This window comes from Pongo pygmaeus, chromosome 14 (assembly GCF_028885625.2).
Source record: "Pongo pygmaeus isolate AG05252 chromosome 14, NHGRI_mPonPyg2-v2.0_pri, whole genome shotgun sequence".
Taxonomy (NCBI): domain Eukaryota; kingdom Metazoa; phylum Chordata; class Mammalia; order Primates; family Hominidae; genus Pongo; species Pongo pygmaeus.
The window spans coordinates 38772757-38795531 of NC_072387.2; the positions used below are offsets into that span (position 1 = coordinate 38772757).

The window sequence follows — 22775 nt, forward strand, 5'->3', positions numbered from 1 at the left end:
ATTTTCTGTTCTATTCTGCTTCAATTTTAAAGCTGGTAGCAACACACAAAACTGATCTTAAGAAAAACAAATACAATAAACACTGGGGACTCCCATACCTCTGAGGGTACTTCCAAACAACACTAATTTTCCTTTTTTTTTTTTTTTTTTTGAGACCAAGTCTCACTCTGTTGCCCAGGCTGGAGTGCAGTGGCTGGATCTCAGCTCACTGCAACCTCTGCCTCCCAGGTTCAAGCGATTCTCATGCCTCAGCCTCCCAAGTAGCTGGGATTACAGGCATGCACCACCACACCCAGCTAATTTTTGTGTTTTTAGTAGAGACGGGGTTACACTATGTTGCCCAGGCTGGTCTTGAACTCCTGGACTAAAGTGATTCACCTGCCTTGGCCTCCCAAAGTGCTGGGATTACAGGCGTGAGCCACTGCCCCTGGCCCCAACACTCATTTTCAAATCAGCTTTTAGCAGAAGTAGATATCTATTAGTTTCACCTAAGCTGCCTCAAATCCTATCGCAGCCTTCAGTGAGTTTTAGGAACTTCAGTATCCTAATGAATATTTGTGTGGTTACGAAAATTGTAACTGAGTCAAATATACCTTTCAAAGGCTAATGAAGTTTGCATGAGTTTGTTTTGAAAAATCGTAGTCCCCTCTGTTTCCACAGCGACTCAGAAAATATCTTTTATCTCCAAACAACTGCGGAGTTCTTTTCTTACATAAAAGGGTTACTTTCTAGTGACATTCTGAGTACTTATACGTCAATGAAAGAATAACTAACATTTAGAAAATCATTTGATAACATTATAAATGAAAGACAATTTATAATTTCCAGAAAAAAATGTATTGACCATCCTAGCTAACACGGTGAAACAATGTCTCCACTAAAAATACAAAAAAAATTAGCCAGGCATGGTAGCCGGTGCCTGAAGCCCCAGCTACTTGGGAGGCTGAGGCAGGAGAATGGCGTGAACCTGGGAGGCAGAGCTTGCAGTGAGCTGAGGTCGCGCCACTGCACTCCAGCCTGGACAAGAGTGAGACTCCATCTCAAAAAAAAAAAAAAAAGTATTTGACATTCAAAAAATGCTGCTTGATTATTTTGTTCTTTGCTTAAGAGTCACACTTAAAAACCAACATTTAATTGTTCTGGATCTCTTTTGGTAAACCCAATCCAGACTTTTCATTTAGCTCAGTAGGTGAAAAATCTTAAGGTTAAACAGGAAAAAGATGTGTGACTTCACAAATTCCATTCTTCCAGTCTCCATCTCTTACTGTGAGACCTTGGCAAGTTTTAGCGCTCTGTACCACAGTTTCTTCCATCTGTAAAGTGGAGATAGTAAGACACCTACTTCACGGGATTGTTTCATGAATTACTGTTTAATCACTTTGAATGGTGCCTAGCAAAGCAGCATCCAGTAAACCGTCACCATGGTTTCTCTCTTATGTAAATTCAAGACTGAAAGTTCCTTACCCTGTTCTAAAGGTTTATCTAAAAGCTACTAGCAAACGGGAGGTTGGATTTCAGCCCCTACTGTATTCTCTATAATGCAAACCAATGTTAGCTGCATAAAAATAAAGAAAAGAAACAAAAATAATATTTAAGATAGAGTTTCAAGTATCCATTTATGTGGCTTTTGATAACGGGGGGAACAAATTTAAAAAGTTAATGTATTTATTACTACCCTTCACTAATCCCAAAAAGGATCTGAAATAGAATCACTTGCTGTCTCATAGCGTAAAAGCTCCCACAAATTACAAACATTAAAAAAATCTAATTCATTTTCAGTGTCCTATGAGGCAGGGAGGTAGAATACGTCTTTGAACTATCTCATCAATAGAAATATTCAGAAAACGCCAATTTTATTCTATTTTGGTCTATGTATTATGGCTATCAGACCTAGGAAGTTGGTCTAAAGTCCTTATCTACAGAGCAAAATTACATGTAATAAAAATATTCAAATACAGTTTTGATGGATAACCACTTGTTATTAGATATATCTTTACTATACATATCATGGCCTGAATGTGATGACAGATCCTGAATCTCTAACTAGTAAAATAAAACTTCTCTGTCAATTCGATTACATTATCATTCATTTATGACATCACGGTGGAAACAGGAAATGCTATCACTTTAAAATTTTTCTCTTTTTACTAAAATTAAGGCCTAAGAGACACATCAGATCATCCTGGCTACCTCCTTACTCTGTAAGATTATCTTCAACCCACTGTACTAGGTCCATTTTAAGGGAAGTACAATTTCCACCCAGTACTATGTTTATTCACCAATCAATTTCCTAAATAAGTAAATGTGCATAATGAACCCTAAGCAAGGGGAATCTTCTCAAGGGGAAAAAAAAATCTTGTTCTACTATAATCTACAGATAAATCAAAGATACTTATTTTTGGCAGTAGTAAATCATATCCCTCATCTTATTCCGTGAACAGATACATCTACTTTCTTGTCTTTCCCCATAACTGTTTTCATTTATTGCTCATTTCTATTCAGAATACTTATTAAAATATTTTTCAAAAAAGTTTTAAAGCTGTATTTTTTCTTACAAGGGATCCATTTCACTAAATATTTTTATACATGTATGTGTATATATATATTTACTACGCCTCTGAGGTAATTTGCATTGCAGCATGGCCTTCAAAATACGACGACTACTTAGGCTTTGAATGAGACTTTTTTCTAACTCTTCCACATCAAAACCAGGGTATCTTGAAAAGCCAACAAAAATCATAACATCCACCAAAAGTCCTGGGCTTCAAGTGAGTGAATTACAGAAAGACAGCATCTTGCCTTGTCATCTCTCCCTCTTGCTCTATAGTCCTTGTCCCTACTTGTAGAAGGCTTTTCACTCTTTGATATAGGATGTGCTCGGCCTACAGGTCCCCGGGCTCCTACTCCTGCCATTTCTTTCCTCAGAGGTCTTACTTCTCGATTGGGACGCCTGATCTGAGGTGGAGCTCTGACAAAAAAAAAAAAAAAAAAAAAATTAAAATTAAAATTAAAAATCAAAGGCAAAAGTATGTCAATACTATCTTAGTCAATAAAATTGTTAAATCAAAAAGCCCAAAAGCTAATTTTTTCACCTTTGGCCAATTCATGGCCACAACTATTAGGTTGGTTTTCCCAAATTCTTTTTTCTAAAATATACTGGCTGATAAAATTATTAAATACACACAAATGACACATACAGCAGCAATTATTCTGTCAAAAGTTAATTATTAATCACCAATAGAGGGCAACACAGACTATCCCCATCTAATAATCTTAACAACATAATGGAAAGTCAATAATTGTATTCATTACTGTCCTAAACCAAGAATAAGTAACCTTTTTTAGAAAAAAGCATTAAAAGCTGTAAGGACAGGAATTCTAAGTAAGTCTATTTGTACAGTTTGCTAATTTCTGTTTTACAACCAAGATGATTTTCTCTGCTTCTATAATGGAAAATTAAACATTTCATTCATCAAATTACAAATGGCAGAGCTAACAATGAAATCTTCTTTAAGTAATTATGTTTTAAAATACTCATGTTTTGAGAATGTCTAAAAATCACAGAATCATTCAAATTATACAGTCCTCCAAATGTGATTAAAAATTTTGATAAATATATGTAAGTATGCATGCAAAACAGCATATTTTGTTTCATCTACTGTGGAACTTGTCTCCTGCAAACAGTAAAGTTTTGAAGCTTCTCAGCACAGTTTTTGTCTCTTTTTGATTCTTGGGAAAGGGACTCTATCACTTCGTGTCTAATCTTAGTTCTCTTTTGAAATGTCTCTACCTCTATTTTCCTACCTTTTCTCTCTCTATAGCTATGTATGTATCTGTAGCCCTCTAGATCCCATATGTGTATTCCATTTTTAACCACATGCCATATCTATTATTATCCCCTTTCCAGCCTCACACTTATAATTCACCTAACTCATCATGGAGTTCCGTTCCTCATATCAGAAAAGGTGACACATATGCATAATTCAAAGATAGGAAAATGGATAAAAAGCCACGAAGGTTGCAAACTAAGGGCCAAAACAGTAAGAAAAAGGAAAAAAAGAAAAAAAAATGTGTTAACATGTTGCGAGTCTGATATAGCATATTTAGATGTTGGAATTAGACTACATCGTGAAATTTCTAGAAGGCTGGCGAAAACCGTATGTCTATCTATGAGGTAACCATACACTGACATCTTAATCCTTGGAGTTCAGTCCAGTTAAACAAGTATTTACTGAGGCACCCATTAGGTGGTATATGGCCTCTACCACACTGACCCTAGGAGGAGACAAAGACAAGCAATCTTGTGAAAGAAATCCACAGGAAAGGAACTACAAAATAGTGCATAGTAATGGCTATGAGGCATTTTAAAATTTAAAGTATTATTACATTATCATCTTTAGGACATTAGTAGTCTTTTAAGCCTTCTACCTATAAAATAAAAATGTGATGAGTCTGGTAAAGAATAAAAAAAGTAATGGTTAAATTGCTCTATTTCTAGTATTCCAATGTGACCACTGTTTTTTGACCTATTTTTTTTTTTTTTGATGAAGGGGTGGAAAGTAATAGAGTAAAACTTTACTTTTATTTGTATATACTTGTGTACATATAAATGTCTTTCCTGAGTCAGATTTATGGGTATGGCCAAAGACAATAAAATGAGACCAACAATCTTTTCCACACAGAATTTGCATCAAGTTTGCTCTTTTGTAAGCGGTTTCACCTGCTATTTAAATAGTCTGTTTTCTTTGTGGTCCTGCTTTTTAGACTCAACAGCTAGCCAGAGCCTCTGCTCACCAACAGCAAGCCCATCCCTCCCAGCTAGATGCCAGGCTGCTCGCCCACAGCTGGGCTTGCTCTGCTGGACCTCACTGCTCAGGGTGCACTGCAGCAGGTCTCAGACAACATTCCTTCTGCCTCCTCAGCTTGTGCTTTCCCCACCTCAGCTTGTGATTCAACGGCCGCCTAGGAGTCCTGCTGTAGTCCATTCTCCACACAAATCCCGCTCAGTAAAGCTGTATTGTGGAAGAATTGGTTCAAAGCTCTTACGCAGGCTGCATTCTGAGTGTTTGCCATTACTGACCTCGTCCTGCCACTCAATATTCTGATGGGCTCCTAAATGGTCTAAGTGAAACTGCTCAAGAAGCCAGATGTGTCGTTTGTGGCAAGGCCCGTCTCATAGGAAGTGTGCCTCTGCTTTTTAAGTCTTCAGTTCCATCTCACTGCAATTGGATATTACATTTGTAACAGACTCTGTGGACTTCCCAAAGGACATCCTTGATTCTGTTCTGTACTTCTTTGTCCACTAGCGCATCACTGTACAATGTCATGCTTCAATCTAAGGACTCAGTGACAGCTTCCAGGCTGTGTAAACAATAAAGGTCTCAAGGCTTCTTTTACTAGTCTCTCTTTAAAAAGAGACTTTAGTAGGATTACATAGCAACCTTGACCTCTGCTCTAATGGTCAAACAGACTGACACTGTACTAGCTTACAGCACTTCAAATTTAGAGAATAACTGGTTAGATCTGCAGGTGAAAGACAAAAATATCTATACAGTGCTCAATTCTCCTATTTGAGATTTCCCTATAGGAATAAGAAATATGCCTTATTCTATCACATGCAAATAAGCCTCATCTCCTTCGAAATCCAATACTTCCTCTTTCAAAGCTATATTAAATATCAATATTATATGTAAATGTTCTTATTGGTACTGCTTTATATAGTCTAGATACAAGTCCTATGTCACATACACGCTTTGCAAATATCTTCTCCCAGTGTGTGATTTGCTCTTTATTTTTGCATTTTATTTTCAACTTTTATTTTAGATTCAGGGGTACATGTACAGGTGCAAGTCTGTTACAAAGGTATTTTATCTCTCTTAATGGTATCTTTCTTGATAAAGTGAAGGTCATAATTCCAGAAGTCCAATTTATCAATATTTTATATTTAATGCTTTAGTGGCCAGTTTAATAAATCTTTGCCTACCCTGAGATCATGATGATATCCCTCCCATGTCTTCTACAAGTTTTATTACTTTTAATATTTTAGGTATTGGTTATTTTATATTAATTTTTGTATGATGTGAGGTGGGGAAGAAGAGTATCTCGATTTTTTTTCACCCAAATGGATAATCAATTACCCCAGAAGCATTTACTGATAGGACCCACCTTTCTCTACTAAATTTCAGTGGTGTCTTCACAAACCAAGTGACTTTCCAGAATTTAATCATTAAGGATAACTTCTGGTTCTAAAAAGGACTTTAGAATTTTTAAATTATTTGCTATCAGATTATAAACAAGTATCGTAAGTAGGAATCTTTAAAATATTATTAATTCTTTCAACAAATAGCTAAATCTTACTGAATGAAAGGCACTATGCTATACAACGTAAAAGGCTGTATTAAGGGTCGGACACAGTGGCTCACACTTGTAATCCCAGCACTCTGGGAGGCCGAGACAGGCAGATCACTTCAGGTCAGGAGTTCCAGACCAGCCACGCCAACATGGCGAAACCCTGTCTCTACTAAAAATACAAAAATCAGCTGTACATGGTGGTGGGCACCTGTAATCCCAGCTACTCGGGAGGCTGAGGCAGGAGAATCACTTGAACCTGAGAGGCAAAGGTTGCAGTGAGTTGAGATCGTGCCACTGCATTCCAGCCTGGGCCACACAGCAAGGCTCCATCTCAAAGAAAAAAAAAAAAAAGCATTCCCTCATTATCTAAGCAAATCAATCACATTCAGAAATATATTGAGCACCACAGACAATGTTATGATACAAGTTGATATGAGTTGTTTTGTATCCTCAAGGGTGCTTTTTGCGCAGAGAATGCTCTTCAGAGGCTTACTTTGATTTTTAAAATATGCAACTTATTAAATTTAAAAATGCAAAAAATAAGTTTTTCCTTAAAGCTTTCAGATTCAGCTACAGTTTTTTTTTTCTATGTATTAGCCTAGCAGATTTTAGAAGTCCCTTTTAAGAGATTTTTTTTTTTTTTAAATCAGTCTCTCGGCCAGGCATGGTGGCTCACACCTGTAATCCCAGCACTTTGGGAGGCTGAGGCGGGCAGATCACCTGAGGTCAGGAGTTCGAGACCAGCCTGCCCAACATGGCAAAACCCCATCTCTACTAAAAATACAAAAAATTAGCCAGGCATGGTGGCAGGTGCCTATAATCCCAGCTACTTGAGAGGCTGGGGCAGGAGAATCGCTTGAACCCAGGAGGTGGAGGTTGCTGTGAGCCGAGATGGTGCCACTGCACTCCAGCCTGGGCAACATGAACGAAACTCCATCTCAAAAAAAAAAAAGTCTCACTCACTCTGCCACCCAGGCTGGAGTGCAGTGGCACCATCTCAGCTCACTGCAACCTCTACCTCCCAGGTTCAAGCGATTCTCCTGCCTCAGCTGGGATTACAGGAATGTGCCACCATGCCCAGCTAATTTTTGTATTTTTGTGGAGACAGGGTTTCACCATGTGGGCCAGGCTGGTCTTGAACTCCTGTCCTCAAGTGATCTGCCCACCTTGGCCTCCCAAAGTGCTGGGATCACAGGGGTGAGCCACTGCACCTGGCCCGCTTTTAAGAGATGTTAAAATAATGCTTGGTCCCATTTACAAATCTGCTTAATAAAATGCCACCAGAATTTTGTAACCAACATTTATAAATTTAATATATTTTCTTCTTAGTTCTTGTCTTACTTAGTAAAGCATAATTTACATATAATTACTTTTATAAACTTATAATAAATTAAGTTTACAAATAAGATAATATTAAATTTCTCCTAAGAGTTCCAATAAAGTACTTAACATATATTTTCATGTACGAAAAAAATCACAAGTCTAAATTATTCCATAATACATTTAAAGTGGAATTGCATGCATGTCACCCTCATTAGCCCATTTTCTTAAATATTCCAAGTACATAAAAAATAAATATGCAAATATATACATATCCTTTAACAGAAAAATATTACCAGTTTTTATCCTCTTAGACATGTCTAGCCTTAATTTTAAATCTCCCTGGAGTTAAAAGATCTGCTTAACTACTACAGAAAACACTTATCATCCAACTTAACCAAGGTAATAGTAAACCAGAAATTTCAGATGGTTTAAGATCTGGAGCTATAGACATACTTCTCACACCAAAAATTATACAATCCCATTTAATATGTTGGAGGTTGGATTCCTAGCATTTTGATGTTACCCACAACAGTTATTTAAGCTGGGATATTGAGTGGATTCTTGTCAGTGTTTCTGATGAGCCATACTAAACCTTATTTAAAGTTGCTAAGCCATTCATTCAGTCATTTCAAGAGTGGGGCAAGTGGTGTGAAAACTACTAAACCTTTCACTAATGATGGAATTCCATCACTCCCAGGCAAGTTAATCACTGCCTGTATCTTGCTTTTCTTTGGCTCTACAGATAGGTCGTTGCCTTTACCACTAAATTCTAAAAATCTCTGAACTTGAAAAACCTAAGATATTTATTTTTTGCCTAACTCTAAAGACTTTAAAACTTGACGAACAATGATATTTTTTCATATTATCAGGACTATACAACTTCTACTCTACAGATAATAAAACAGTGTCAGTTGAACTTTAGATAAATTCTCACAGGTCTTTGTCCAGTTTATTGTTAACTTCTGAGATTATTCTACTGATTTATAAAACCAAGTGGACACTAAAAGCATGTGACATACTGCCAGCATTCACTAAGCCTATAATTTAGCTGAATGTACATACGTGTTTTACAATTACACTAGACATCTCTTTCTGTTCACATAAACCCTATAACTAAAGCCTTGCTGAAGAGTCCTCAACTAAAACATAAACAAGTCACAAAAAAAAAATTGTAAGATAAGCCCCTCAAGAACTGATAATAGAACTACAAAAATAATATGTAGTGACAACAAAAATAAATAAGCTGAAAACCTTCCCACAGTAAAACATGCAGGAATTCTAGGTAAAATGTAACCAATATCCTTTTATATACATAGCTGATCTTACCATAAGGTAAGTGAAATACCTAACAGCCAAGAAAGAGAGAGAGAGAAATAGAAGCACATGAGCTGAAGACGTGGCAGTCCTTCAGTGTTTTGGGCCTCAGACATCGGAGGGCTTGAGATTTATCAACCACAAGTGAGATCTGAGACAGGGTCGTAACCCCACACAAGTCAGAGAAGTGGCATTGAGACTACTACATAAAGCCAGGACCCTCAAAGGACGCCCACCTTGGCAAAAGGGTAGAATTGTAAAGACAGAAGAAATAAGTACATTTTTCTACTTGGGTCTACGTTCTACATTTGTGGAGTGAAGCAAAAGTGCCCCCTAGATATAGCAGCAAAGGGCCCATCCTCATGTGATTTATGACTCAATTTTACACTACCTTAAGCAGAGAAAGTGGGCCTAAAAGTGGGCCTAGGCAGGTAACATCCCTAAGGCACCTGGCTGAAGCAAATACAGACGTCTCAGGAGTGACACCTTCTTCCAAACAAGCCACATGTTGAAATGACTGGTTAAACCCTTACTGAAGAAACGTTCTCAACTTTACCACAAACAAGACTCACCAGAAATAACAAAAAGCAAGATGACTCTCAATAACTTTGATGAGGGAACTGCCAGCTATAGGCTACAAAATAAATATATTTAATTTGATTAGAAGCATTTAAAAATTTTCGAGCAAAAGATGCACAAGTTTAAGTAGTATAAATAAAAATAAATCTACACTTACATAATTCACAGTGACACTGTTTAACACAAAGACCAAAAAAACCTTAAAACCAATGAGAAAAAAAGTTACCTATAAACAAACAACAAACAGACTGATAACACAAGCCAGAAGACAAAATACTATTACTAATGTCATCTTCAAAGCATAGAGACTAACTACCAAACTAGTATTTTATACTAAAATATCATGTAAGAGTGACAGGAAAATACAGATATTTTGAAAAGAACTGTGAGTTTACCACTAATAGAGACCTTGGCTGTAAAAACTACTAAATATTCTTCAGCAAAGATGAAACTGAATCTAGAAATAGTGAAATGCAAGAAATGGTAAACAAAACCATTGGCAAACACATGAATAAACCTAAATAAGCATTTTACTTACTCATTCTTTCAACAAATACTTATTGAATACTTACACTGTGGCAGGCAATATTCTTGGTGCTGGGGGTAAAGCAGCAAACAAATAAAAGGCCCTGACCTTACAAAGCTTACAATCTAGCAGGGACGGTAACACACACTCAATATAGTATATAATAATATCAGGTGGCAATGAGTACTATAAAGAAAAATAAAGCTGACTAAGGGAACAAGAGTGGTGACAGTGAAGGGGTAAATATTTTAAATAGGGTGGTCAGGGTAGGGCTCTCTACGCGACATTTGAACAAATGAGGTGAGGGCATTTGCCATGTGAACATCAAGTGGGGTGGAAGTAAGGGATAGGCAATGAAAATGGCAAACACATCTTGAGCTCTTCCTATGTGTCCAGATGTTCTTCACACTTTAACATGGGTTAAATCATTTAATTCTCATAATAACCCTATGAAATAATTTTCATACTGATCCCCAACTTACAGAGGAGGAAAATGAGGAACAGGTTGAATGATTTGTCCTCAGAGAAGCCATGTGGTAGGGCTAGGAGAAGAACCTGCTCTTGCACTGCTATAAAGAAATACCTGAGACTGGGTAATTTACAAAGAAAAGAAGTGTAATTGGTTCACAGTTCAGCAGGCTGTACAGGAAACTGGCATCTGCTCAGCTTCTGGAGAGGCCTCAGGAAACTTACAATCATGGCAGAAGGTGAAGGGGGAACAGACACATCACATGGCCAGAGCAGCAAGAGGTCGGGGGTGGGGGGAAGGTGGGGGAGGTGCTACACAGTTTTTAACAACCGGATCTCTTGAGAACTCTATCATGAGAACAGCACCAAAGGGGGAAATCCACCCCCATAATCTAATCACCTTCCACTAGGCCCCTCCACCAACATTAGAGATTACAATTCAACATGAGATGTGGGCAGGGACATAGATCCAAACTAGATCAGAACCTTGTAGCCTGGTGGATTGTCAAGTTCTGTGCAAAGAAAACATGAGCTCCTGGAGGGTAAGGACCTTCTTTCTACTGCTCTTTGGCTCCATAAGGCTCACAAAGCTAAGGACTAGGGAGCAACAAGTGGAAGAGATAAGAGAAGGAAGCTGCAGTCACAATAAAAGAAAAGAGGAAAAAAAAAAACAGAATTGTGTAATGTCACAGAAGCCTTAGGAGGGAAAAAGAGTTCCAAAGAAGATGGTCAACATTATCAAGTATTACGAAGGTTAAACAATGTAAGTCCAGAGAAGAGGCATTTTCATTATTAAGTGAGGAAGTTATTTGGTATTTTCAAGAATTCAGTCCTAATACTGCAATGACTGAAGAGCAGCAGGATTTCTTGTAATTATGAAAAAAGGGGCCAGGCACGGTGGCTCATGCCTATAATCCCAGCGCTTTGGGAGGCCGAGGCGGGCAGATCATGAGGTCAGGAGTTCCGATCAGCCTGACCGACATGGTGAAACCCTGTCTCTACTAAAAATACAAAAATTAGCTGGGTGTGGTGGCTCACGCCTGTAATCCCAGCTACTCAGGAGGCTGAGGCAGGAGAATCGCTTGAACCCAGCAGGCGGAGGTTGCAGTGAGCTGAGATTGCGCCACTGCAACTCCAGCCTGGGCGACAGAGCAAGACTCGGTCTCAAAAAAAAAAAAAAAGAAAAGAAAGAAAAAGAAAAAAGGGGCAGTGAAGGGCAACAAATGTATACTACACATTAAACAGCAGTTTGCAAGGAAGAGGGGAGATGACAATCACTAACATGCAGCAAGGCAAAGATCTTTTCAACAAAAATGTAAAGTAATGTGTTATGGCTTCATTCTAACTTACCACTATCTTGTTCCCAGTACTTAATATTTAATGAATTATAATTTCTGTCTTTCAGTTGCCTTTTCTGTAACATTTAAAAAAAAGAGAGAAATGCCAAGTTTTTAGGCACTTATTGTATTACATACCTAGAACTGGAGAATGGAAACTTAAGAGTGACCACTAAGTTCTATAAAATAATATAAATGCTCGCCAGAGAAAACTTACATAAAAGGAACAATAAAATAAAATAACCAAATGGAATGTCCTCCCACCCTTGGAACACATTAGATCAGAATTCAGATCCTGAAAAACACCCTCTGTTCTCAATCTCAGATAGTCTTGCTTGCATTTTTCTCCTTGCTGAAATGACTGCACAAGCGCTCACCTCTATATCTGCCCACCTCTCTACAACCACACCCTTACATACCCCTGCCTCCCTACTGTGACTCTGAGCCAGCTGCCCATGCACTCCCTCTACATGTGCATTAGATCCCATCTCCTCTTGTCACCTCAAGGGCATTGCTCCAAGAGGTGTCCATCTAGCCCATGCGTCATCAACTTTCCTCTTTCTACTGCAGCATTCCCATCAGCACACAAACATCCTGTTATTCCTTTCTCTCTAAAACAACAAACCTCAACTACTTGTCTTCCCCAACTAGCACTCACTTTCCTGGCTCCCTTTTTCAGCCAGACTCATTGAGGGAACTGTGCATACTTATCATCTTCTGCTCCTCTCTCTGCATTCTCTGAACCCATTCCATCATTCTCTACCATTTCACCAAAACTGTGCATCAAGGCCACCAGTGATCTCCTGCTGCTAAATCCATGCCAATTCTCAATGCTTATCCTATCTGACCTACACTCATTTGATAAAGTAACTTAGAATCTTTAAGCCTCAGTGTCTTCTTCTAAAAAATAGGGATGATAATAATAGTACCTATTTTAAGGATGGTTACGAAGATTTAAAAAGAAATCATGTAAAAGCACAATACCTGGTTCACAGTTAAGAACTCACTAAATGTCAGTTATTAATGTGCTTAATCAGCCCTGCTACTTACATTCTACTCAGTCTAAAAATAGGGTCCATCCCATACTTCAGAAACAGAATTTTAGAAGATGATATGACTCCAGAATTTTAAGAAAATGAGTATAATCTCAATCTGCCAATAGTATTAGGCAAATAACCTATTCCATCATATAAAGAATGAACTTAAAATTTCTTTGTCATTAGCTGCTGATGATTCTGAAATAACTACATGAATCCCAATCTCTCTCAAAGTCTGGTTCTCATTTCTAACTCCTATTCAACAGCTTGATCTAGATATTATCTGCTCCAATTTTTCTCTCATTCTCTGTATCTCATTAATCACCAAATCCAGTTCATTCTAACTCAGTAACGGCTCTCACACCCATCTACAAAATCGTAAGCCTAAGAGAGCAGGGAACATGTCTGTTTCTGCATCCCACCATATGTGGGACAGCACCAGGCACAGTACTAGGCATCCAGAGGCCAGCATCCTGCAAAGCAATCTGACTTCAATATACATTTTACAGAAAGGAAAATGAGGTATACAGAAAGGAACTTGCAGGATCACTAAATTAGTAGTGGAACTGATAGAAAAACTTGCTCCCCAACCTTCTAATCCCAGGAAAATAACTGAGCCAGAGCCTGGGTGAAATATCTGTATGCATGAATGACAATTTATTCTCTATCAGTACTTGACTTTACCTTAGTTGATCTTTTCACTGCAAATTGGGATGTAAAATACTGCCAGTTAATCTCTCTGAGTACCCAAAGAAACATAAGACAACAACTTTAATACCAAGTCAATAAAAATCTCCTCTTTGCTGAAATTCTACAGAATAGCACTAATTTGATCTACAAAACATCAATCTTCCTATCTATATGTATACAGAAACACAGTATACTACTGCCCTTGGTTCTTGAGAAGGCCTATTAGAGTTTTAGCGCACCTATACAGAAGAAATAAAATAATTAATTTCAGGCTTGTGTGTCCTATTCTTACTGCTACCTCTCCCAAAAGATACAACTTTGAAAGACCTACCAGTTGGAATAAATTGGTACTACATATCCATTATAAAGAACAGTATGGAGAGTCCTCAAAAAATTAAATAGAACTACCTTATGATCCAGCAATCCCACTTCTGAGCATACAGCCAAAGAAAATGAAATCAGTGTGTCAGATCTCTTCACTCTCATGTTCATTTCAGCATTACTGGTAATAGCCAAGATATGGAAACAAACTAAACATACATTGACAGATGAATGAAGAAAATGTGTGCATATATGTTGGGGGTGGGGTGTGTGTACATACACACACACACACACACACACAAAGGAATACTATTCAACCTTAAAAGAGAAGGAAATCCTGCCATTTCCTTGTAGCAGGTGAAATAGGCCAGATGCAGAAAGACACATACTACATGATCTGACTGTGTTAGTCTGTTTGTTTTTGTTTTTGTTTTGCATTGCTATAAAGAAATACCTGAGGATGGGTAATTTATAAATAGAGGTTTACTTGTCTGATAGTTCTGCAGGCTGTACAAGCACAACACCAACATCTGCTTGGCTTATGGTGAGACCTCAGGAAGCTTACAATCATGGCAGAAGGCAAAGGGGGAAGCCAGCATATCACATGGCAAAAGAGTGAGCAAGAGGGGTTGCAGGGGGCAGTGCTACACTCTTGTAAACAATCAGATCTCATGTGAACTGAGCAAGAACTCACTCATTACCAAGGAAATGGTACTAAGCTATTCATGAGGAATCTGTCCCCATGATCCTGTATCTCCCACCAGGCCCCATCTCCAACAATGGAGGTCACATTTCAACATGGGATTAATGGGACAAACATCAAAACCATATTACTCACTTATATGTGGAATATAAAAAGAGTCAAACTCATAGAAAGAGAGTAGAGTGGTTATTACCAGGGGCTAGGGGAGAAGAAAATGGGGTGATATTGGTCAAAGGGTACAAAGTTTCAGTCATGCAAGATAAGTTCTAGATATCTAATGTACAGCAAGGTGACTATAGTTAACGATACTGTATACTTGAATCTGCTAAGAGGGTAGATCTTAAGTGTTCTCACCACAAAATGAAAAAACAAAAGAAATGTGAGGTAATTGGTATGCTAATCAGCTTATTGTGATAAATATTCCAAAATATATATATATCAAATAATCAACCTGTATACCTTAAATATATACAATTTTGAATTGTCAATTATACCTCAATAAAGTTGGGGGAAAAAGGACCTACCGTATTTATTTTTTTAAGCTAAATAAGGAATAGCTTATTGAATATATACCATGTTGAATACTGCTGCAATATAGAAAATATTACTTTCATGGCTTCAGGTATTACTGGAAGAAACCAACTCATTAAAGAAAATGTAGTTAATAAGCCTACATGTAAACTATTATAAAATCATTTCGTTAATACAAGAACTATTTTAGGACACCAAGAATGAGCTAGAGACTTCATCTCTTTGGAGTTCAATTCTAAAATTGCCACTACCTACCATCACGATCCTACTTTTGTAGCTCAGTTTCCTCACATTTAAGGCAATCAATCAAAATTTTAAAATATTATTTTGATTTATCCAAGCAACTGCTGGTGATTTAAACCTTAATTATGATTAAACTCAGCAGATGCATGACATAGAAGTAGAACTTCAAACAATGTGGCAAAACCACTGATGGAAAACCACAGTACACAGATTACCTTGGTAGTCAGCAACAGGGATGGAGAAGTGTGTATTAAAAGTCAATGAAGTGAAAAGAACAGAACCATAAACAGGGCTACCAAATTAGTGGCTAATGCCAATCACACCAGAAGCATCTCTGAAATGCTTTGTATAAAACAAGGTAAATTACAAGGTGACAGATGGCAAAAAAAAAAAAAGAAAAAACGAAACAAGATGAAGTAAATATTATATTTTCCTATTAACTTAAATTGTAATTTCAGTGTGGTGCTCACTTAGAAAGTTCTTTTCAGTTACCTTTAAAATATCAAAATTTCATTAAGCATTTTCAGTTTCTTTATTCTTCCACCACTACTAGTAAGAATGTTAACAAGTAGATAATACCAGGATATACAGATGTGTATCAAAATATACCCATAATATACCCACTGAGTATATATGCAAAAGTAATATACTAGTGCATACAAATAAGACTCCTGAAGATGAAGAGACTTGGGTTCTGGCTCTGCTACTTTCTTGTTCAGATGACTTTGGAAAAATTACAAACTATAAGCTTCAGTTTCCTCCACTGTAAATGGGGTTCATAATAATAAATTAGCGATGATAATATGCATACACAATAACAGTACCTAAACTTCATGGGATCACTTGAGTTTTAAATAAAATAATGCATATAACATATACAGGAAGTGACTAATAATTATTAGCTATCATCCTTTCCCTGAAAATAATCACCAACTGCTTAAGACTTGGACATTTAAAAAGCCATATCCTCTCTGTAGAGTTACTGAAATGTTTCAGGAAACTAAGGAATTATGAAGAATCTGAAGGGAGAAAATAAAATGACTTGTTTTATGAATGAGGCTATCATTTTTAATTGTTATTCTTGCTATTTCTCTGAAAGAATGTTGTAGTCCTTTATTTCAGAGGTGACCATTAATTTTAATTACTTATTACATGCCAGTTGCTGTCTTAATTTTTTTTATTCAATTCCATGAAGTAGAGATCCCCATTTTACAGACAGTGAGACTAATGTTTAGAGAAGTTAAATAGCTTGCTCAAGGTCATAAAGCAAGTAGGTTTCAGAAGCAGAATTCACAATCTCATCAACTCAAGTCAAATGTCTTTCCATTAAACCAAGAATATCCAATGACTGTATCTACCATTCACTATCGTTAAGTGAAAATCTTATTATATTTGTTTTACATGACCTGTAGAAGAAACAAAGTTTATAAAACAAGAAAAATATTATTATACAACTCTAACCTTCCGTAACCTTTAAGTCTAAATTTGCAATCTGAATATTTATTTTATCAGCCCTTGCATACATTCTGTGCCACAAACCAGCATAAGATTTAGTTCATCAACATTTGCCCTACATTGTTAATTGATGAAGGACCCACTGTTTTTGCTTACACAGAAATTTTATTCATAAAGTTTTAAACTATTAATCCCATGCTATTACTCAATGTATTATATTTCCTTCTCTAGTAGAACCTTGTGGAGTTATTAAGTGTTTTCTTATTGTTGTTGATGATATACATGGGAATGAAAATCTTTTTTTTTCCAGACAATATACAATCTGAGATTTGCTTTTATTCAGGGTTTCTGATCCAAAGAGGGGAAAAAAACCATACATACAATGGCTATGCACAAAGAAAACTTTTTAAAAAAAATTTAGTACAAAGAAAGGAGAATCAGAGAAATAAATTCTGGCCCATTCATCTTTCACTTTCATTTAGAAAAAGGATTTAAAAACAAGTACAAAAATAAGTCAGATCTATGTTATGAACAGTTAAGAAAGGACAAAGAAAAGAAAATAACTGGACTAGTGTCACTGTAGTGATACGTTTTGAGATTAGTAGTCATCAATGGGAAAATGTCATCCACAACTTTTTATTCAGTTTGAGCCATCAATGTTAGTTATTATCTGAGGACACTGCTGTTTGAAATGAATCATGGTGCTCTAACAATATAGAGCAGATATTCCTATATTTGAAGTTATTGTCATCTTTTAGCTTTAAACTAGAAGTATATTTCAGAATTAATGACTTTCAGTAAAAAAACAAGGTATTTCATTATACATACATACAGGAAAATTTCAAGTTATAGTAGGTTAAAATGTCATTCTTTCAGTATTTCTTTTGGAACTTCCATGGTAACACTGTTATGACTCTTAAAACACCACCTTTTGAGGGATATGGGTTACCTTAGTATAAAACACCTGAAGGTGGCTACATCAGAGGAAAAATACATTGTTGTAGACCTTAAAAAAGAATCCTCATCTACTGTTTTCACAATAAAAATCACAAAATTATCTGTAATTCAATGGAAAAAATCCAAAGGAATAAATTAACCGCTTTTCATAGTTCTTAAAACGTTTTTAGAAAATTTCAACAGATGATTACAGCTATTGGCCAAACGAAAACGTATTTTCTACGGCGCAATACTCTGGCCATAATAAAGCGGACAGAAAGCCAGAAAGACCTAAACTCACACCCTGATCTAGCATGATTAGGGCCTCTCAGGTTTCAGTTTCCTTGTGAAACTAATGGTGTTAACTCATTCAGTGTTGGTTGAATGCCTACTATGTGCTAAACTCTGTGTTAGCAATGAAAGTTTATTATTTAATTTTTAAGTAAATAAAACCATGGTCCTTGTCCTTGCAAATCTTTTGAAGCAACAAATAAATGCAACATGATGACCACTATGAACAAACTGCTATGTCTGGGCAAATCAAAAGAGGCTGCAGAGGGGGATAGTCAGTTGAGTTGAGACTTGAATGAATATGAGTTGTTTAGAGATGGGGATTATGGGTATTCCTTGAAGAAAGAAGAGACTGCACAGACAAGAAGACAAAAAAAGGCAAAAAGAGAGAGGTTTAACATAAATGGTGCACAGGCTGGGTATTAGAGAAAACTGGTGGGAGATGCCACACTGAGGAATGTGACCTTTAAGCAATAAGCCTCTTAAACATTATCGGTAAGGTTCCTTCTACACTAAAACTCTGGAAATTGACTGTAGGCCCAACCAGGAAAATTCAATTTCTCCACCACTTCATTTGAAGTTGTTAGAGTCTCTTCAAGCAAAGAAGCAAAACTATCCAAGTTTTGATGCTGTCATTATGAAACCCAAAAGACCTCTCTTAACTGATAAATTTTAGGACTAGCAATAGGCATCTATTGTTATTAGCGTAATAAAGCATTCTAAAAGCAAGATATATAACAAGTCATTTACTTCTGTACTTTATCAAATACAAAACTGTAAACCTATAAATGTGAATATTAAAAACAGATACTGAATTTACATGTCCCCAAAAATAATTTTTCATACTTTGTTCAAAACATGCTTCACTGTGAACATCAATTAACTAGAAGCACCTAAAGAGAATATAAAGTCCTATTTACCTGTGTTCTGCAGGAACAGGGGGTGGCCAAACAGCAGGATCTCTAAATGGTTCATCTTGACAGGACACAGGGAAATCTGGAGGCTTGTCGATTTTAAAACTTTCTAAAGTGCTGACAATACTTTTAACTTGTTCATATTCTTCCAATAATTCCTGCCGAACCTTAAAAAAAAAACAGGCTTTATGCTAGAAGCTGTTTAAATACTTCATAAATTATAAATAATAAATTACTATAGAGTGCATGTTTTCTTAATGTCAAAGTGTGAAAAATGAATCATTAAAACATTCATAAATACAAAGAACTATTTCAAGTAATACTGAGAAAAGGGCAGAAATTAGTTTGAAAAAACCATAATTATATACCTTTTAATAAGTAGTTATATATCTTTCATAATGGAATTCCATTTCTACCAAAGAACGTGATGATCATTAATACAATTTAAAACAAGTAACTAAGTAGGTAACAAGTTAAACATTCCAAGAAATCTAAAATATTGTGCTAAATACTTTTAATATATTTGTAAATAGATCCCAAAAAATTGTAAGCCAAAATTTTCAACAGCATTTCCTATTCCCAATATCACTAAATATAAGATGCCTGTCATGAGTGTCTGAAAGCTAGAAGCAGTATTATACAATGAATTACAAACTTCCAGTTTTTATTTAAATTCTCCTTCACCTGAAATCTGAATTATTTTTGCCTTATTTAAATTATTTCGAGTTCTCGGTAAAGTTTATTTTGATTTCAAAGACAAGATTTTTCCTGTATTTAAAAACTTTAACTGAACACATACTATGAGGAAATTCTTGTGTTTTCAAACTTTGAGCCCAAACTAATTTTCCAAAGCAAACAGATAAAGATTAAAAATTACATTCAAGACCAGCCTGGGGAAACAAAAACATTAGTCCAGGCATGACAGCATGAGTCTGTAGTCCTAGTGCGAGTCTATAGTCCTAGCTACTCAGGAGGCGAAGGCAGAAGGATCACTTGAGCCCAGGAGTTCGAGGCTACAATCACGCTCCTGCACTCCAGCCTGGGCAACAGAGCAAGAATCCATGTCAAAAAAAAAAAAAAAAAGAAAAGAAAAGAAAATTACAATTATAAATTCATTTTAACAATTCTTTTTTCTTTAATCAGAAAGCACGTCATACTTTAAAGAAGAGTATAAGAAATTTTCCCTCATCTTTATATTGAATAATATATTAAAAGGAACATATGAAAGAGTTACAGATCCAAAGAAAAAGCTAGGTAAAATTCAACAGCTAATACATGCAATTACAGAATATGCTATACTGGAAGAAATGTAATTTCAGAATCCAATGGAAAGAAACATAGTAGAAATGTCTGAGTAGAAATGGTCACTATTTGACACACACAATTCAGAATATATCAAAAATATTTCCATAATAGATTAATAAAATACCCTGCCTGTGGCTAATAGGAAGGATAGAAGAAAACAACTAAAAATTTGAGCCTGAGTTGGAGCAAGTATATTGTTCTCAATCAATATAATTTGATAACATTTAAGTTGGAAAATAAGTCAAATTTACCCTCAAAACTTAGGAAAACATCAATTTCTGACTAATGGAAAAATTAGAAGAAACACTTGAAAGGCATTAGTACATAAAATGGAAACTTCAAAGAAATGCTTGACTTTGTACTTTTAATTTTTAGAAGATTTTAAATTTTAACACTAAGTGGGGAGTGTCTGCATTGGCAGCACATATACTAAAATTGGAATAACAGAGAAGACCAGCATGTTCCCTGCATGAGATGCACACAAACTCCTGGAGTGTTCTGTATTTTTTTACTTAACGTTTTCTAAAAAGGATGTTACGTTGTTTTAGTATAACGGGTGAAAAACACAAGCTTAAATAATAAGTCTTTATAAAACAAAAGCCAATTTTGTTTAAACATCATTGAAGATGCTTTTATTTCCTTAAAGATATATTGCTTATAAGTATGATTTGTTAAAAAAAAAAAAAAATTCTTTGTTAAAAGTTACAATTAATTTGGAATTGGAGCAGCAAAGCAATAACTATGCTAAAAGATACTGATCAATTAAAACATTAAATTTAAAAAACAGTAAGTAGGTAAATTAAAATTCAAGTTTTTATTAACTGTCTTATTAAATAATCAAATTATATAGTCAAAAGACAGCAAATATAGTAATGTTTTTTATTAGATTACTGACTCATTTGTATTTTTAAGGAGTCTTTCAAAAGAGTTTTGCAAAATGGGTCAAAACAACATGTAAATATGAAAGGGAAAAGGGCAAGTATGAATACTTTATTTCAGGTCCAGCACAGTGGCTCACACATGTAATATCAGTGCTTTGAGAGGCCAAGGCAGGAGGATCACTGGAGGCCAGGGGTTTGAGACCACCCTGGGCAACATAACAAGACTCAGTCCTTACAAAAAATTTAAAAATTAGCTGGACATGGTGGTGTAAACCTGTCCCCCTAACTACTTGGGAAGCTGAGGTGGGAAGATCGCTTGAGCCCAGGAATTTGAGGCTGCAGTGAGCTGTGATAGCACCACTGCACTCCAGCCTGGCTGACAGCAAAACCCTGTCTCTTAAAAAAAAAAAAAAAAAAAAAAAAGAAAGAGGCCAGGCGTGGTGGCTCATGCTTGTAATCCCAGCACTTTGGGAGGCCGAGGCAGGCGGATCACAAGGTCAGGAGATCAAGACCATCCGGGCTAACACAGTGAAACCCTGTCTCTACTAAAAAATACAAAAAATTAGCCAGGCGTGGTGGCGGGCGCCTATAGTCCCAGCTACTCGGGAGGCTGAGCCAGGAGAATGGCGTGAACCTGGGAGGTAGAGCTTACAGTGAGCCGAGATTGCACCACTGCACTCCAGCCTGGGCAACAGAGTGAGACTCCGTCTCAAAAAAAAAAAAAAAAAAGAGTGGGCCGGGTGCGGCGGCTCACACTTGTAATCCCAGCACTTTGGGAGGCTGAGGTGGGTGGGTCACTAGGTCAGGAATTCAAGACCAGCCTGGCCAACATGGTGAAATCCCGTTTCTACTAAAAACACAAAAATTAACTGGCGTGGTGGCACATGCCTGTAGTCCCAGCTACTCAGGAGGCTGAGGAGGAGAACTGCTTGAACCTGGGAGGCAGAGGTTGCAGTGAGCCAAGATTGTGCCGCTGCACTCCGGCCTGGGCAACAGAACAAGACTCTGTCTCAAAAAAAAAAAAAAAAAAAAGAATGAATGAATGAAATACTTTATTTCAAAAGTTTGCAGTCATACAATTAGGTAACTGATCATGAAAAGAGAAAAAAGTTAAAGTAGATTCAATTGGAATTAAATATCTTCAAAACATACCTCACGAAATACATGATCAAAAAACATTAACTAGGTAAGATACTAGAAAATTATTCAAGAGTATATTTTAAATGTATTTCAGTATTCAGATAAATAGGAACTATTTCCATCTCAAACTCAAAATTAGATTTTCCAACTCTAATCTCTCAAGTATAATAGGGTACTGCCATCCTAACTCATCTAATACTTCAATATCATCTTACCTGTTGCCATTTGCCTTTGATAGCTGGATCTCTGACTGACTGGCAATGTCTCTGAATCTGCTGCATCACCCCCTGGTAATATACCATTGATGAGTCGTAATTTCCAAGAAGGGCATATTCTCTTCCTTTCTTTGCATTATCACAAATCTCAGCCAAATTCATCTTCTTTCAGACACCTAAACATAAAATATAATGACTTTTTTAAAGTTTCCAGC

General features: G+C 36.4%; 1 protein-coding gene and 1 pseudogene across 10 annotated transcripts in view; one reads left to right on the forward strand and one right to left on the reverse strand.

Moving 5' to 3' along the window:
• KATNAL1 (katanin catalytic subunit A1 like 1) overlaps nt 1-22775 on the reverse strand; it is a 93886-nt gene that overhangs the window by 46674 nt on the left and 24437 nt on the right. For all 10 annotated transcript variants that reach the window (XM_054446599.2, XM_054446601.2, XM_054446602.2 and 7 more), the window contains 3 exons: nt 22561-22736; nt 19026-19186; nt 2800-2968 (listed from right to left, as the gene is read on the reverse strand). In XM_054446599.2, the coding sequence (XP_054302574.1) occupies nt 2800-2968; nt 19026-19186; nt 22561-22722 (492 nt within the window). In that variant the 5' untranslated portion in view covers nt 22723-22736. The remainder of the gene's footprint in view (nt 1-2799; nt 2969-19025; nt 19187-22560; nt 22737-22775) is intronic.
• Nucleotides 20732-20832, forward strand: LOC129011984 (U6 spliceosomal RNA; annotated as a pseudogene).